Raw genomic sequence first — 14857 nt, 5'->3', positions numbered from 1 at the left:
AAAAAAAAAAAAAAAAAAAAAAAACTGGCAGCCTTTTGGGTCACTTGATAAATGGGCTGGAGTAACACGCCCAAATGAGGAATGTGTTGCCTTTCAAATCCAAATTGGCCCACTAGGCATTGTGCCTTTTTCTTGGTTGTGGGAAGGGCTAAATGCAGCAACTTATCCTTCACATTAGAAGGAATATCTTGACAGTCCCCACACCACTGGACCCCTCAAAATTTTACTGAGGTAGAAGATCGCTGAATTTCAGTTGGATTTATTTCCCATCCTCTGGCACGCAAATGTCTCACCATTACATTCAGTGTGTTTGCTACTTCTTACTCACTGGATCCAATCAGCATTGTCATCAATGTAATGGACCAGTGTCATATCTTGCAGAAGCGAAAAGTGATCAAGGTCTCTCCAAATAAGATTATGATACAAAGCTGGAGAATTGATAACCCCTGAGGTAGAACAGTAAAGGTATATTGCTGGCCTTGCTAGCTGAAGGCAAATTGCTTCTGGTGGGCCTTATGGACAGGAATGGAGAAAATGGTATTTGCCAAGTCAATGTCTGCATACCAGGTACCAGGAGATGTGTTAATTTGCTCAAGCAATGAAACCACATCCGGTACAGCAGCTGCAATTGGAGTCACCACTTGGTTAAGCTTACAATAATCTGTCATTCTCTATGATCTGGCTGTCTTCTGGTCAGGACAAATGGAAGAGTTGAACGGGGATGTGGTGGAAATCACCACCCCTGCGTCTTTCAAGTCCTTGATGGTGGCACTAATCTCTGCAATCCCTCCAGAGATGCGATATTGTTTTTGATTTACTATTTATCTAGGTAGAGGCAGCTCTAACGGTTTCCATTTGGCCTTTCCTACCACAATAGCCCTCACCCTACCAGTCAGGGAGCCAGTGTGGGTCTAAGTATGTCTATGCCAATTATGCATTTCTGGCACTGGGGAAATGACCATAGGATGAGTCTGGGGACCCAATGGATCCACTGTAAGTTGGACCTGAGCTAAAACTCCATTAATTACCTGACCTCCATAAACCCCTGCTTTAACTGGAGGACCACAGTAATGTTTTGGGTCCCCTGGAATCAACATCAGCTCAGAGCCACTGTCAGGTAGTCCCCAAAATGTCTGATCATTTCCCTTTCCCCAGTGCACAGTTACCCTGGTAAAAGGCCAGAGGTCTCCTTGGGGAAGGGTAGGAGAAAGATTCACAGCATAAATTGTCAGTAATGTAGTGGGGTCCTTCCTCCAGGGGATCCAGCCTCCCCTTCATTCAAGGAATTCTGGGTCTGTAAACTGGCTCAAGTCTGGAAATTGATTGAGGGGCCTTGATTCTGTTTTTGTAATTCAAATTAGTCTTTTGTCCATTTGACCTAGAAGTTTTCTGCTTGTATAGATTAAGTAGGAATGCAGTAGGTTTCCTATCAATTTCACTTCTAGCTCTGCACAAGTCAGACTATTCTGATTGCTGTTTTGCCTCTTCTGTCTATTATGGTAGCTCCACCCACCTTGTCTTTGAAGGTTGAGTGCTGCCACTTGGCCCCTGCCACCTCAGGATCCAATTATTCCCATTGTATTTAAATTTTGTTGTTGAGTGATGGCAGTTCCCACATTAGATCTGACATACAGAGAAGAGTAAGTACAAGGCTTTTCAAAGATGTAGGTGCTACCCTCACAAATCTATTTTGCAAGGCATTGGTCAAGGGTGTATCTTCTGGACCCACCCTACTGGGATGAGTTGGTCTGAAGTGACTAATTCACTCCACCACCCCAGTCTCCCTAAGCCTTTGGATCCCTTCCTCTACATTAAACCAAGGGAGATCAGGCATTTCCAGCTCACTCACAGTGGGCAGTCTTTTAATCCATATTTCAGCTAAGCAAGCAACTAAACTATTAAAACATTTTGTGACTCCCTGAACCAAGCAAATAAACTATTAGAACCTTTTGTAACTCCCCAAGCTGCAACATTAAATGCAGAGTCCCTACTTAGTGGGCCCAAATCAATAAATTTGGCCTAATACAACTCTGTGTTCCTTCCACCATTATCCCCCACCCTTAATATCCATTCCTATGCCTGTTCTCCAGATTTTTGTTTATATAAATTAGAAAACTCAAGCAGTTCTTTTCCAGTGTAGTGCACCTCCTCATGAGTCACACTCTCAACCTCACCTGTAGGGGCCTGCCGGGACTTTAGTTATAGGTCTAGAAGCAAACAGAGGTGTTGGGGTGGCTCCTGAGGAGAATCAACATTATCTTGCCTGGCAACTGCCTCAGGGGAGGCCATCACTGTTGCCTCAGGCAGCACAGAGTTTATCTCCTCAGACAAATGTGGAAAGGCTGATAGCAGCATGGGTCCAGGAGGGGATGTTGCCACTGATGGAGATGGGGAAGCTGTTCCATCTGGCAAAAAAAGTTCATCACAGTTTATAAACTAGTGTCCCCAGCTTCATCAGGGTCCTTCCACACGTCCCCATTCCAAGTTGCAGGGTCCCATTATTTTCCAATCAATGCCCTCACTTTAACAGTAGACACCTGGCGACGCTGTGCATACACCTTTCCTTGCAGGTCAGCCACTTGCACAATAAGAGCTTGTGTCTGTTTTTCCACAATTTCAGCTCTTTCTTTACAGGACATAAGACTCTCACTCTGAGCAATCTTAGCAGATTTGAGGCTCAGTATATGCTTCTGAAACCAGGAGATAGAATATTTGAGCTCATCTTTTTCTTTCATCACTTTGTCCACTGAACATAGGAGCAACCAACCACCTTTATTATGGTCCTTGGTTCTCCACATAGGGTCAAAGTTATTAGGTATAGAGTCACTAAACTCCTTGCCTCTCATGAGTGATGAATCAAGATTGTCAAATGCATTTATTTTGCGTAACTCTGTAAACAGTTCACGCCAAGGACTATCAGTGTTTTCCATGCTATTAGAAATAGAGTCCTTAGCATTTTGTGGTCTAATCATATTAAGCAGCCAACTCCCCAAACCCCAAAACCAATGAAAGAACTCCATCCTTAATATTCTCTTCTGCTAGAACCACTCCTTATACCAAAATCTATATTAGTCAGGGTTCTCTAGAGGGACAGATGGAATATATACGTATACAGGGAGGGGAGTTCATTAAATATTAACTAACATGATCATTAGGTCTCACAATAGGCTGCAGGCTGAGGAGCAAGGAGAGCCAGTCCAAGTTCCAAAGCTGAAGAACTTGAGTTTGATGTTCAAGGGCAGGAAGCATCCAGTGCGGGAGAAAGATGTAGATTAGGAGGCTAGGCCAGCCTCTTTTCACATTTTTCTGCCTGCTTATATTGTAGCCACACTGGCAGCTGATTAGATTGTGCCCACCCAGATTAAGGGTGGGTCTGCCTTTCCCAGCCCACCGACTCAAATATTAACCTTCCTTGGCAACACCTTCACAGACACACCCAGGATTAATACTTTATATCCTTCAATCCTATCAAGTTGACATTCAGTATTAACCATCACAATCGGGATACCTGAAAAGCCATAGAAGCCAGCTTGAAGGGCCTCCCTCTGGCAAATTTGGGATGATTTGGCCATCAGACACATCATATTTGCAATAATTAAAACCATTCGAATAAGATAATAAACCATAAGCCCATACTGATCTGAATAAATTAAAAGTTGGATGAAGAAACAGTATACTTACAGAGTTTTGAAGAATCTTTCACAAAATACTTGTTAACTATGAAGGTAAAAAAGAATGACTTTGTAGTAAAGAAGCCTGGAGGACACCACTTTAATCAAGTGATGAATGTGAACATCATCACTAATAGGACCAGTCGGCAATGGTGCCACCTGATAGTAAACAGTGAGAAAAAGCCAGCATCACTTCTGTAATATTACTGCAAAAGATGTGTAATCTAAATCTAATTATGAGCAAACAGCATGCAAACTCAAATTGAGGGACATTCTATAAAATCACTAAATTGTTAACTTCAAAAATATTAATAACATGAAAGTTGAGGAAAGACTGAGGAAATAAGATTGACCAAAGAGACCTGATGACTAAATGCTGCACAGCATTTTGAATTACTGTTTTTATTATGAAGGACATTATTGGAACAACTGGTGAAATGTGAATGATGTCTGAGGATTAGATGGTGATAATGTGACAATATTAATTTTCTGGTTAAGATTATATAGGAGAATACAAAATCAATGGGCAAAAATCACAAGCATTCTTATACACCAGTAACAGACAAACAGAGAGCCAAATCATGAATGAACTCCCATTCACAATAGCTTCAAAGAGAATAAAATACCTAGGAATCCAACTTACAAGGGATGTAAAGGACCTCTTCAAGGAGAATTACAAACCACTGCTCAGTGAAATAAAAGAAGACACAAACAAATGGAAGAAAATACCATGCTCATGGATAGGAAGAATCAATATTGTGAAAATGGCCATACTGCCCAAGGTAATTTATAGATTCAATGCCATCCCCATTAAGCTACCAATGACTTTCTTCACAGAATTGGAAAAAACTACTTTCAAGTTCATATGGAACCAAAAAAGACCCCGCATTGCCAAGACAATCCTAAGCCACAAGGACAAAGCTGGAGGCATCACACTACCTGACTTCAAACTATACTACAAGTCAAAGTAACCAAAACAGCATGGTACTGGTACCAAAACAGAGATATAGACCAATGGAACAGAACAGAGTCCTCAGAAATAATACCACACATCTACAGCCATCTGATCTTTGACAAACCTGAGAGAAACAAGAAATGGGGAAAGGATTCCCTATTTAATAAATGGTGCTGGGAAAATTGGCTAGCCATAAGTAGAAAGCTGAAACTGGATCCTTTCCTTACTCCTTATACGAAGATTAATTCAAGATGGATTAGAGACTTAAATGTTAGACCTAATACCATAAAAACCCTAGAAGAAAATCTAGGTAGTACCATTCAGGACATAGGCATGGGCAAGGACTTCATGTCTAAAACACCAAAAGCAACGGCAGCAAAAGCCAAAATTGACAAATGGGATCTAATTAAACTAAAGAGCTTCTGCACAGCAAAAGAAACTACCATCAGAGTGAACAGGCAACCTACAGAATGGGAGAAAATTTTTGCAATCTACTCATCTGACAAAGGGCTAATATCCAGAATCTACAAAGAACTCAAACAAATATACAAGAAAAAAACAAACAACCCCATCAAAAAGTGGGCAAAGGATATGAACAGACATTTCTCAAAAGAAGACATTCATACAGCCAACAGACACATGAAAAAATGCTCATCATCACTGGCCATCAGAGAAATGCAAATCAAAACCACAATGAGATACCATCTCACACCAGTTAGAATGGCAATCATTAAAAAGTCAGGAAACAACAGGTGCTGGAGAGGATGTGGAGAAATAGGAACACTTTTACACTGTTGGTGGGATTGTAAACTAGTTCAACCATTATGGAAAACAGTATGGCGATTCCTCAAGGATCTAGAACTAGAAGTACCATATGACCCAGCCATCCCATTACTGGGTATATACCCAAAGGATTATAAATCATGCTGCTATAAAGACACATGCACACGTATGTTTATTGCGGCACTATTCACAATAGCAAAGACTTGGAATCAACCCAAATGTCCATCAGTGACAGACTGGATTAAGAAAATGTGGCACATATACACCATGGAATACTATGCAGCCATAAAAAAGGATGAGTTCATGTCCTTTGTAGGGACATGGATGCAGCTGGAAACCATCATTCTCAGCAAACTATCGCAAGAACAGAAAACCAAATACCGCATGTTCTCACTCATAGGTGGGAATTGAACAATGAGATCACTTGGACACAGGAAGGGGAACATCACACACCGGGTCCTATTGTGGGGAGGGGGGAGGGGGGAGGGATAGTATTAGGAGATATACCTAATGTAAATGATGAGTTAATGGGTGCAGCACGCCAACATGGCACATGTATACATATGTAACAAACCTGCACGTTGTGCACATGTACCCTAGAACTTAAAGTATAATTTAAAAAAAAAGAATACTTTCACATATTGTATAGTTTTTAAAAATTAAAAGACCATGAAATGCTGTAAAAAAAAATACATTTCTCAAAACAAATATTTTAATGTCAATTCAGGCAATTCCAGGACTCTCTACAACTCACAATTTATTAATCTGGTTATTTAAATCCTAAGGGAAATTAATTTTACCAACTCATAGCATATTAGCATTGGGCATAAAAATTACCCTACAATGAATAGTAATAATGAGGATAGAAAATATGAATTTATTAAAATAATACATCATTCTAAAAGAAAAAAGATTATGTAGGAGAATATTTTTATTTGTAGGAAATGCATTACATCATTTGGTAGTGATGTGGCATCATGTTGGCTATTTAAATCATAGTTCGGAAAAAAAAAACATTTTTATGTAATGTACTTCAAAGAATTCAAAGAATTTACTGCACTTAATGATCATATTGATCTATGCTTTCTTAACTTTTTTTTTTCCCTTGACTTCCTTTGGCTTCAGAAACACTGGTTATCTTACCTGTTAGATTATTTTCCTCTCAAGGACCATTCTTAGTCACCTTATTCTTTTGTTGTGGGTACTAATTTGTAATTTTTTTTCCTTGGCCTTCTCTTCTTTCCCCTTTAATAATTTATTCTATTCCTTTCAACTCTAGGCATATCTATCCTAAATCTGCATCTTTATCCTAGCTATTTCCTGATCTTTAGACCTACATTTTACTTGAAGTTAGCTTTTTTTAGTACTTCTTTTTCTGTCATTCCAGACCTTTGGTATATAACTCAGTACTGGGTTAACTTGAAGGGCTCACTAATGCATACTCATATTTTGTGAAAAATGTGGGGTTTACTTTTCTTATTTCAAAAGATAGTAAAATTGGCTTCTGTAATGGAACAGAGGGTTATTAAGAAAATTTCAGAATGGCTACTTCCTATACTGATCTAGGATCAGGTTCGCAAACTTATTTCCAAAATGAAAGACAAGTATGATTACAGTAGAAGGTTGCATGTTATAAAAAGGTGAATTTTATCTTGATATGAAACAAACTTTTAGGGATACTATCTGAGATAACATGAAGAAGTAAAAATATTATCTCATCTCCCAAATCTGTTTTGAAGGAAGAGGTTATGAGACAAGTTTTAACTGTATATATGAAAAAGGAGTTCATATTATAAAATTGTCTTAGTTCTAACATCAAATAAGAATGAAAATATGAGTATTTTTAGTTGGCATGTTTAAAATTAAACATTTTAAATTGATCAAGAATAACAGGGGTGGTGAAAAGATATTTATTATAATTCCATTCATTTGAAAATGTTGATAAATACCTTTCTTATTTAAGCATTTTATTTTACAGCTGTATGTATGTATATGTTGAAAATTAATGTTTTATATCCAACTCTCTACCAGAAAGTATGAGTCATTTCTGTGCCAAAACACTTTTGGATATCTTATTCAATTTTTTTGCAAATAAATGGCTCTCCCAAAATGCTTGGTTTTGGTGGGACATTAATCGATTTTATTTTGTTGAGCTCTCTTCAAAAGTAATAATTCTTTCTATGAATGAATCTCTACTCAGTGCAAGAGATTACAGGTGGCCAAATGACTCTTTTCCTGAAGCTGAACTCAGATATAATAAACATTGGCATTTAATTGGTGTTAATTTTGGTGTAATTCATTGTCTCTCTTATTTTAAAAAATGGTATTTCTGGAAACCAGTGTTATTTGGAAAACCTTGGCTAACTAGCAAGTTCCTGAGAAATATTATTGGATGCCCCAATAGCCCTGACTTGACCACTGTGCAAGCTATGCATGTAACAAAATTGCACTTGTACCTCCTAAATTTATACAAACAAAAAATAGTGTATTGCCAAGAACATCTTAATAATTCAACAAAAGCGCCTTCTTTAAAAAGTCCAAAAATACTTTAATTTTATAATTATTTATTGAGATCCTGCTGATTTTATAGGCTCACATTGTACTATGACAAGGATCAGAAAGAAATATATACCTTATAAAGAACGTTAATCAATTTTGAGAAACAAAATACATTCATATAAAACAGCAAGAAAACCATGAAAAGATATAATGTAGTGTCAGCTTAGTACATTAATATTCTTGTTGAATCAGACAGTCATCAGTAATCTTCCTATATCACTGACATAATTTTTGGTTACTTAATGAGTCAGTATAAGTCTGGATTTATTTCATGTTTTCTATGCTTTATAATATTTGATTATAAAAGGCTTATTTTTCAGCACTGAAGTCAGCACATATTGTTGGATACATACTACTTGCTAGCACACTTATAGGCATCGGGGTTACATATGTAAGCAGAATAGAGTCTGTATACTTAAGCACCTTACCACTTTGTGTGTACATGTATGCTGGGTGATGATGCCAGGGAAGACACAGACAGTTAACAGTTGAATATATAAATAAATAATTCCAGATATTTTTAAGTATTATGAAGGTAATAAAAATGTTGGGGTGGAAGTGCACTGACTACTGTTATCACAGAAGGCCTGTCTGGGTGCCAAGATTTTAGTTGAAGATTGAATAATGAGAAAGAATTAAGTAGGTAGTTAGATTTATAGTTTGGAGCTCAAGGAGAAGTCTAGGGTGATGATAGAAGTTTGAGAGTCACTATTATGAATATGATATTTAAAACCATGAGAGGCCAAGTGCTGTAGCTCACACCTGTAATCCCAACACTTTGGGAAACTGAGGCAGGCGGATCACTTGAGGTAAGGAGTTCAAGACCAGCCTGGCCAACATAGTGAAACCCCATCTCATGTCTACCAAAACTACAAAAATTAGCTGGGCGTGGTGGCAGGCTCCTGTAATCCTAGCCACTTGAGAGGCTGAGGCAGGAGAATAGCTTGAACCCAGGAGGCAGAGGCTGCAGTGAGCCAAGATTGTGCCATTGCACTCCAACCTGGGTGACAGAGCGAGACACTGTCTCAAAAACAACCAACCAACCATGAGAGTGCTTAAGTTACATCAGTGAATATAACTGGAGAAGAGAGGAGTATAGAGCCCTGGGACAGTTCAACGTTAAGAAGATGAAGAGGAGGAGGAGGCAGCAAAGGAACCTGAGAAGAAGCAGGTGGTGATTAGGAGGAAACCTAGGCAAATGTGGTATCTCAGCAGCCAGAAAAGAAAGTGTTTCACAAAAGGGAAAGCTAACAATGTCAAACACAGTCAAGAGGTCAAATAAGATGGGAGTTGAGAGCTGATCTTTGCCGGCACTAAGGTGAGAATCATCAGTGACTTGGTAAGAGTTGTCTTTGGAGAAATAAGGAAGAAAAGCCTTATCGACAGATAGAAGAGAGAATAGGTGGTAGAAAACCAAGGCAATAAGAATATGCAAATCTTTTGAAGGATTTGCTATGAATCAGAGGAGAATAGGGGATAAAATCCAATGTTTTGAAAAGATGGATAATATAGCACAGGTTTTTGTGCCAAAAACTCCAGTAGAAAAAGCAGTGATGCAGCATAGAGATGGAATAATTACAGGAGTGAAGCCTTTGAAAAGGTGAGATGGGATAGGATCCTGAACAAAGAGGACGGCCTTAATGGTAGGAAAATTTCTTCTCTTATAACAGGGAGGAAGGCAGAAGTTGTGGGGGAAAAAAAAGATGCAGATGGGTTAGTGGAATTTATATTAGAATGATGAAGTAGTTTTTACCATACGGCATCTACTTCTGTTGAAATTCAAGATTAGATTATCAACAAAGTATGACAGGGGAACAGGTGTGCAAGAGTGAGGAGAAAGCAGATGTAGAATTGTCCTCTCTGAGAATAGTAAGTTAAATTTGCTAAGACATCATAGTGGTAAACTTCACAAGAGAAGAGTGCCAGTTGGAAATTTGCAGCCATAAATAGTAAGTAAATCTTATCAACACTTTTGTGATTTTCTAAAACAATACTTTTGCCAATCAGTAACAGTAGGCATCTCTATTACCTAGATGGTATTCTTGAAAACCACTTTCTGCTCAAGGAAACAGGTTAGAAAAATGACTCATTTTAGGTCTGGGGCAGAAAACTTTCAAAATAGACCTGGAACATTTGATCATAACAGAGCAAGGAAGCCATCAAAAACTTCTGTAGTCATGTCAAAAGGACTCAGGGGACAGCATGAAAAGTCTTTCACTTGCTCAAGATGAAATAATATGAATATCAATAAGGAAAATAACTATAATGGATTGAAACACATCAAATATGTTTAAATCCGTGAGTTCAAATTGATCAAAACAAACAAACAAACAAACAAACAAAAAAAAAACCAACAACAAAACCATACACAAAACAACAACAACAACTAAGTGGAAACTTCTGAAGAAATCTAGTTAACCAGCTTTTTAATTTAAAAGCTGATAAAGAAAATCGAGCATTTTCCTTTTTCTATATCAGCCGTGTCCTTGTATACCCATAGATGTGGCGAAATTTCTCTTTAAAGGGGTGTTCCAGTAAATAAATATGAATGATATAATTGGAATATCACCATTTTGTAATTCCAGATTAATTCATGAACTTAGACATTTAGCAAAATAAGCTGCTAACATCACAAAAAGGAATACCAAATATGGTGTGCCTTCTGATAACATCAAACCATGAAATGTCTTGTCCAAAAAAATTGAACATGAATTTGATTATGCTTCTAGATTCAATTTTCAATTACCAATTTTCCAAGAATACAGAAGAAAGATTAACATGTTAATCTATATGATAGAGATTTAATTAGCCAAATCCATATTGAGGGAAACTCTACCAAATTAAACATAGTGCCTATGGAAGGTTTATGATTTGGTGATATAAAACAATACATTAACTATAAAGGAAGTGATACCATCAGAGTGAGGATAGTGGTTACACTTAGAAGGGAAGAGTCTTCGGGAGAAAACATGTGGATGGGTTTTGGGTAGCTGGCAAGATTCTGTTTAAATGAATATTATGTAGAAAGGTGGTTGTCTTATAACAATTCATTAAGCTGTATGTGGTTCTTTATATCTGAGTTATATTTAACAATACTAGAGCAAAACTTTTAAATGAGGATAAGGCATTTACATATTTTAAATTCCATTATTTTAATTTGTGAAGTTACTTGTTAAGCTTTTGTAGGAAATGGGAGGGACAAACAGTGTTAAAGACTTGAGAATAAATGACAGAGTTGCAAACGGCAACTAACATCACAAATCAAAGAAATCAAGTGAGCTCTACATGAAAGAGCTGCTCAGCATTAGTCGGTCACTTCAGCCATCTCTAACACATGTTCTCATCTTCGTGTTGAAAATGGATTAAGTGGAATATACATTGAAAATGCCTGTTTACAGATGCTTCATGTTACTTTTCAAAGTGCTTTTATGTATATTATATCATGACAGATTCTAAATGAATTTGTGAGTGGAACTGATAATGCTATCTAAATTCTCTGTACATAAAAAAAAATGAATGTTTATTAATTTAAAAATATTTTAAAATATCTAAGAAAACAAACTTCCCTTTACTGTAGATATCAATATATTATTTCAAGTAATTTTTCCCTTACTTATAAGAGTTCCTGCCCCTTATTTGTTTGAGGAAATAATGTTCAACAGTTTGATAAAAATTGAGATATATTAAATTGTTCTTTGAGAAAATGTTTAAGATATTCATGATAGTTTGACAGGCCTGAAGTAAATGTAAACTACTCCTTTTTTTTTTTTTTTTTTTTTCCCAGAGGTCTCTTTATTAGTATCCACGATCGAGGGCATATTGCTTCAGTTCTCAATGCATGGCCAGAAGATGTCATCAAGGTAGGTTTTCATGTTTTTCCATTATGGCAACTTTTTTCTTGTTTCTGTCTTATAAAACAGTTTAAAATATACTGACAATTCTCATGATAATAGGTAGCATTCATTAGCTTTTCTAGTGAATATCACCTAATTTATATCCCTTTGACTTTTACATAGTGGGTTAATTTTATTCCGATGCCATTTAGATACTAAGTTTTCCTATTATTTCTATCTAATTTCTTAGTACCTCCATTCTAAGTAATGATAAATGTTGAATGTGTGATAGCATCTGAATTTCTTTAAGCAAACCCTTAAATTCTATCTGTTGTGTTTAATTATCCACTAAGAGGAATCCAAGTAGGCAAGAAAAAAAGTCTGTTAATTCATTTCTTTTGTCATTATGACTTTAAGTAGCTCATTTGACTTCCCTCTGTAAGTGAGCTAATGAAAATAAAAGTAATAATAGTACCTGACATTTGGTAGCATTCCGAATGAGACTTTTTACACGGATTAACTCTTATAATAATAATAATTGATTGAGGAAAGAAAGGCACAGATGGGTTACAAAGTAGCCTAAGATAGTGGTGGGAACTCCATGCAGGCCCCAGAGCTGGCCTCTGAGTCCCTGTTCTTAGACACAGGGCTATGCCATCTTTCTTGTCTAAGGGAGTTGAGAAGTGTTTGTTCTCCCTTTGGTTCCCTCTTTCCTTTCTGTTGAGTGCCTAGCAACTTTGTGGTATCTTTTAGTACCAAGATGGAATAAATCAATGCGTTTTGGTGGTACAAAGGCACTTCAGGTATAACTTCTGAATGTAAGTCCACTAATGATCTTTTTAAAATTGTTTTAATTTTTTTAGAGACAAAGTCCCACTATGTTGCTCAGTCTGGTCTTGAACTTCTGACCTCAAGCAGTCCTCCTGCCTGAGCTTCCCAAAGTATTGAAACCATAGGTGTGAGCTACCATGCCTGGGTGATCTTTCCTATTTGAGATATTGTGGCTATAATTGATTAATTTGGTTCTCTAGGGCTCATGCTAGGAAAACTTGTAAATTAAAGTGGTTTTTATTATTTCCAATGTCCTCAATTTTCTTTCTTTCTTTCTTTCTTTCTTTCTTTCTTTCTTTCTTTTTTTTTTTTTTTTTGCTTTCTCCACCTAAGTTGCTTCCTCAGCTTTTCTGCTATCAACAAGACCATGTTATCCACAGATTCTGGTCTTAGAAACTATCCTAAAAAACATCTTAATTCTATAAAGCATAAATGTCTGGTCACCTAAGGATGTTTACTTTTAATCAGGATCTAAAGGAGATTTAAAGAATTAACAAGTTGGCTAGAAGTGGTGGCTCAGGCCTGTGATCCCAACACTTTGGGAGGCCGAGGTGGGTGGGAGGATTGCTTGAGCTCAGGAGTTTGAGATCAGCGTGGGCAACATAGTGAGACTCCATTTCTAGAAAAAATTTAAAAATTAGCTGGAATGGTGGTGCATGCCTGTAGTCTCAGTTACTTGGGAGGCTGAGGTAGGAGGATCACTTGAACCCGGGAGTTCAATTCTGCAATGAGCTATGATCACACCACTACACTCTAGCCTGGGCAACAGATTGAGACCCTGTCTCAGAAAAAAAACAAAAAACAAAAAAGATTTAACAAGTCAATACAGGAAATAGTTCTGCAGTAGAGAGTTCTAGTCAATATCCCTGTAATCATAAGAGCTAGGCAGTAAGCTATCACACCATGTTTCTTGTTCTTCCAACTAGCTGATCTCTGCATCTTTAACTTTATTCATAGGCTACTTTTATCCTTTGGACTCTTAATACTGGGCTCTTACCGATGTTCTTATCCCTAACTATGCCCTCCTTTATTTAAAAATCTTAGTATAGTGCCTGGCACATAGTAGGTACTTAGTAAATGGCAGCTATTGACTGTAAAAGAATGCTGAAGATAGATAAGTATATCTTATACGGTCTCTCCTATATACTTGAAAGTACCCATGAAATAAAGTCAATTATTAGGCAAAATATAATCAAACTATGTGGTATTATAAGTGCCTTATTTATTCATTTTGAGGATAATATTATTTAGAGAAGGCTGGAATAGTTAAGAAAAGTTTTATAGCAAAGTCGGGACTTAGATCCAACCTTTGATAGTTAGAAAGGGAAAAACATACTACTCTAAGAAGGGAACAGATGAATGTAGGTATCAAGTTCAGTAAGAGAATGGGGTGTTTTTAGACAATAAGAAAATTCACTGGCCTGACTAAAGCTGAGTGTTAATATTGGAATGTAGTGGAATTAAGATTGTTTAAGGGGTAATCAAATTATTATAAAAGGTTTTGAAATTCAGAAAAAGATTTAGATTTGAAAAAATAGAATGTCATATTTAACAAGGAAATCACTTTGTATAAGTAATATTTGAACAAGGTTCACTGGAAACAGATTTTAGAGTAGTTTCAGGAAAGCAGGAAAAGATGCAAACGTTCTGCATTTAGGTAGGCTACAAGAGGATGGGCCTTGGGAAATTAAATGAAGGGAATGAAGACAGGACACATGGAGAGTATCTTTGTGTGTTCAGCAGAAATCTGCATATTTCATACAGAAGTTTCTATTCAGGTAATGCCTAGATAATAATTTGTATAGTGTGGTGAAGATTTAATTTCTGAGAAATGGACATCACTGATAGAATTGTAGTTGTCTTACTGACATTAATCCTGCAGTTGTGATTTAATTATTGTATAGAAAACATCCAACTGCTTCATTTTTCTAAAGCAGGAGATAAAGTAGGTTAAAAAAAAGCAAGAGAATATTAATTTAGTGATAAACTACTTAAGTGACAAAACTTTTTTCTTTGAGAGAATTCTTTTACTGTTAAAATCTACTCTTTTATATGGAAATATTTATGAATTAATGCCATAAATGTATGTTTGTAATAAAGCATAAATATCAAATGTCTCAAAACATATTTTAAAAACTTCTCAAACTACTACATATATAAATGTTCATATATATGTATATAATTAAATAATATAAATAACTCTGAGAGAAGAACTTAGGGAATAA

General features: G+C 36.6%; 1 protein-coding gene across 1 annotated transcript in view; it reads left to right on the top strand.

Annotated features, from left to right (window-relative positions):
• Positions 1–14857, top strand: part of ME1 (malic enzyme 1) — a 244814-nt gene that overhangs the window by 87236 nt on the left and 142721 nt on the right. Inside the window, 1 exon segment of the mRNA XM_017882627.1 lies at positions 11753–11828. Coding sequence (XP_017738116.1) covers positions 11753–11828 — 76 coding nt within the window.

This window comes from Rhinopithecus bieti, unplaced genomic scaffold (assembly GCF_001698545.2).
Source record: "Rhinopithecus bieti isolate Rb0 unplaced genomic scaffold, ASM169854v2 scaffold_13551, whole genome shotgun sequence".
Taxonomy (NCBI): Eukaryota; Metazoa; Chordata; class Mammalia; order Primates; family Cercopithecidae; genus Rhinopithecus; species Rhinopithecus bieti.
This window is presented reverse-complemented; position numbering and strand designations above follow the sequence as displayed.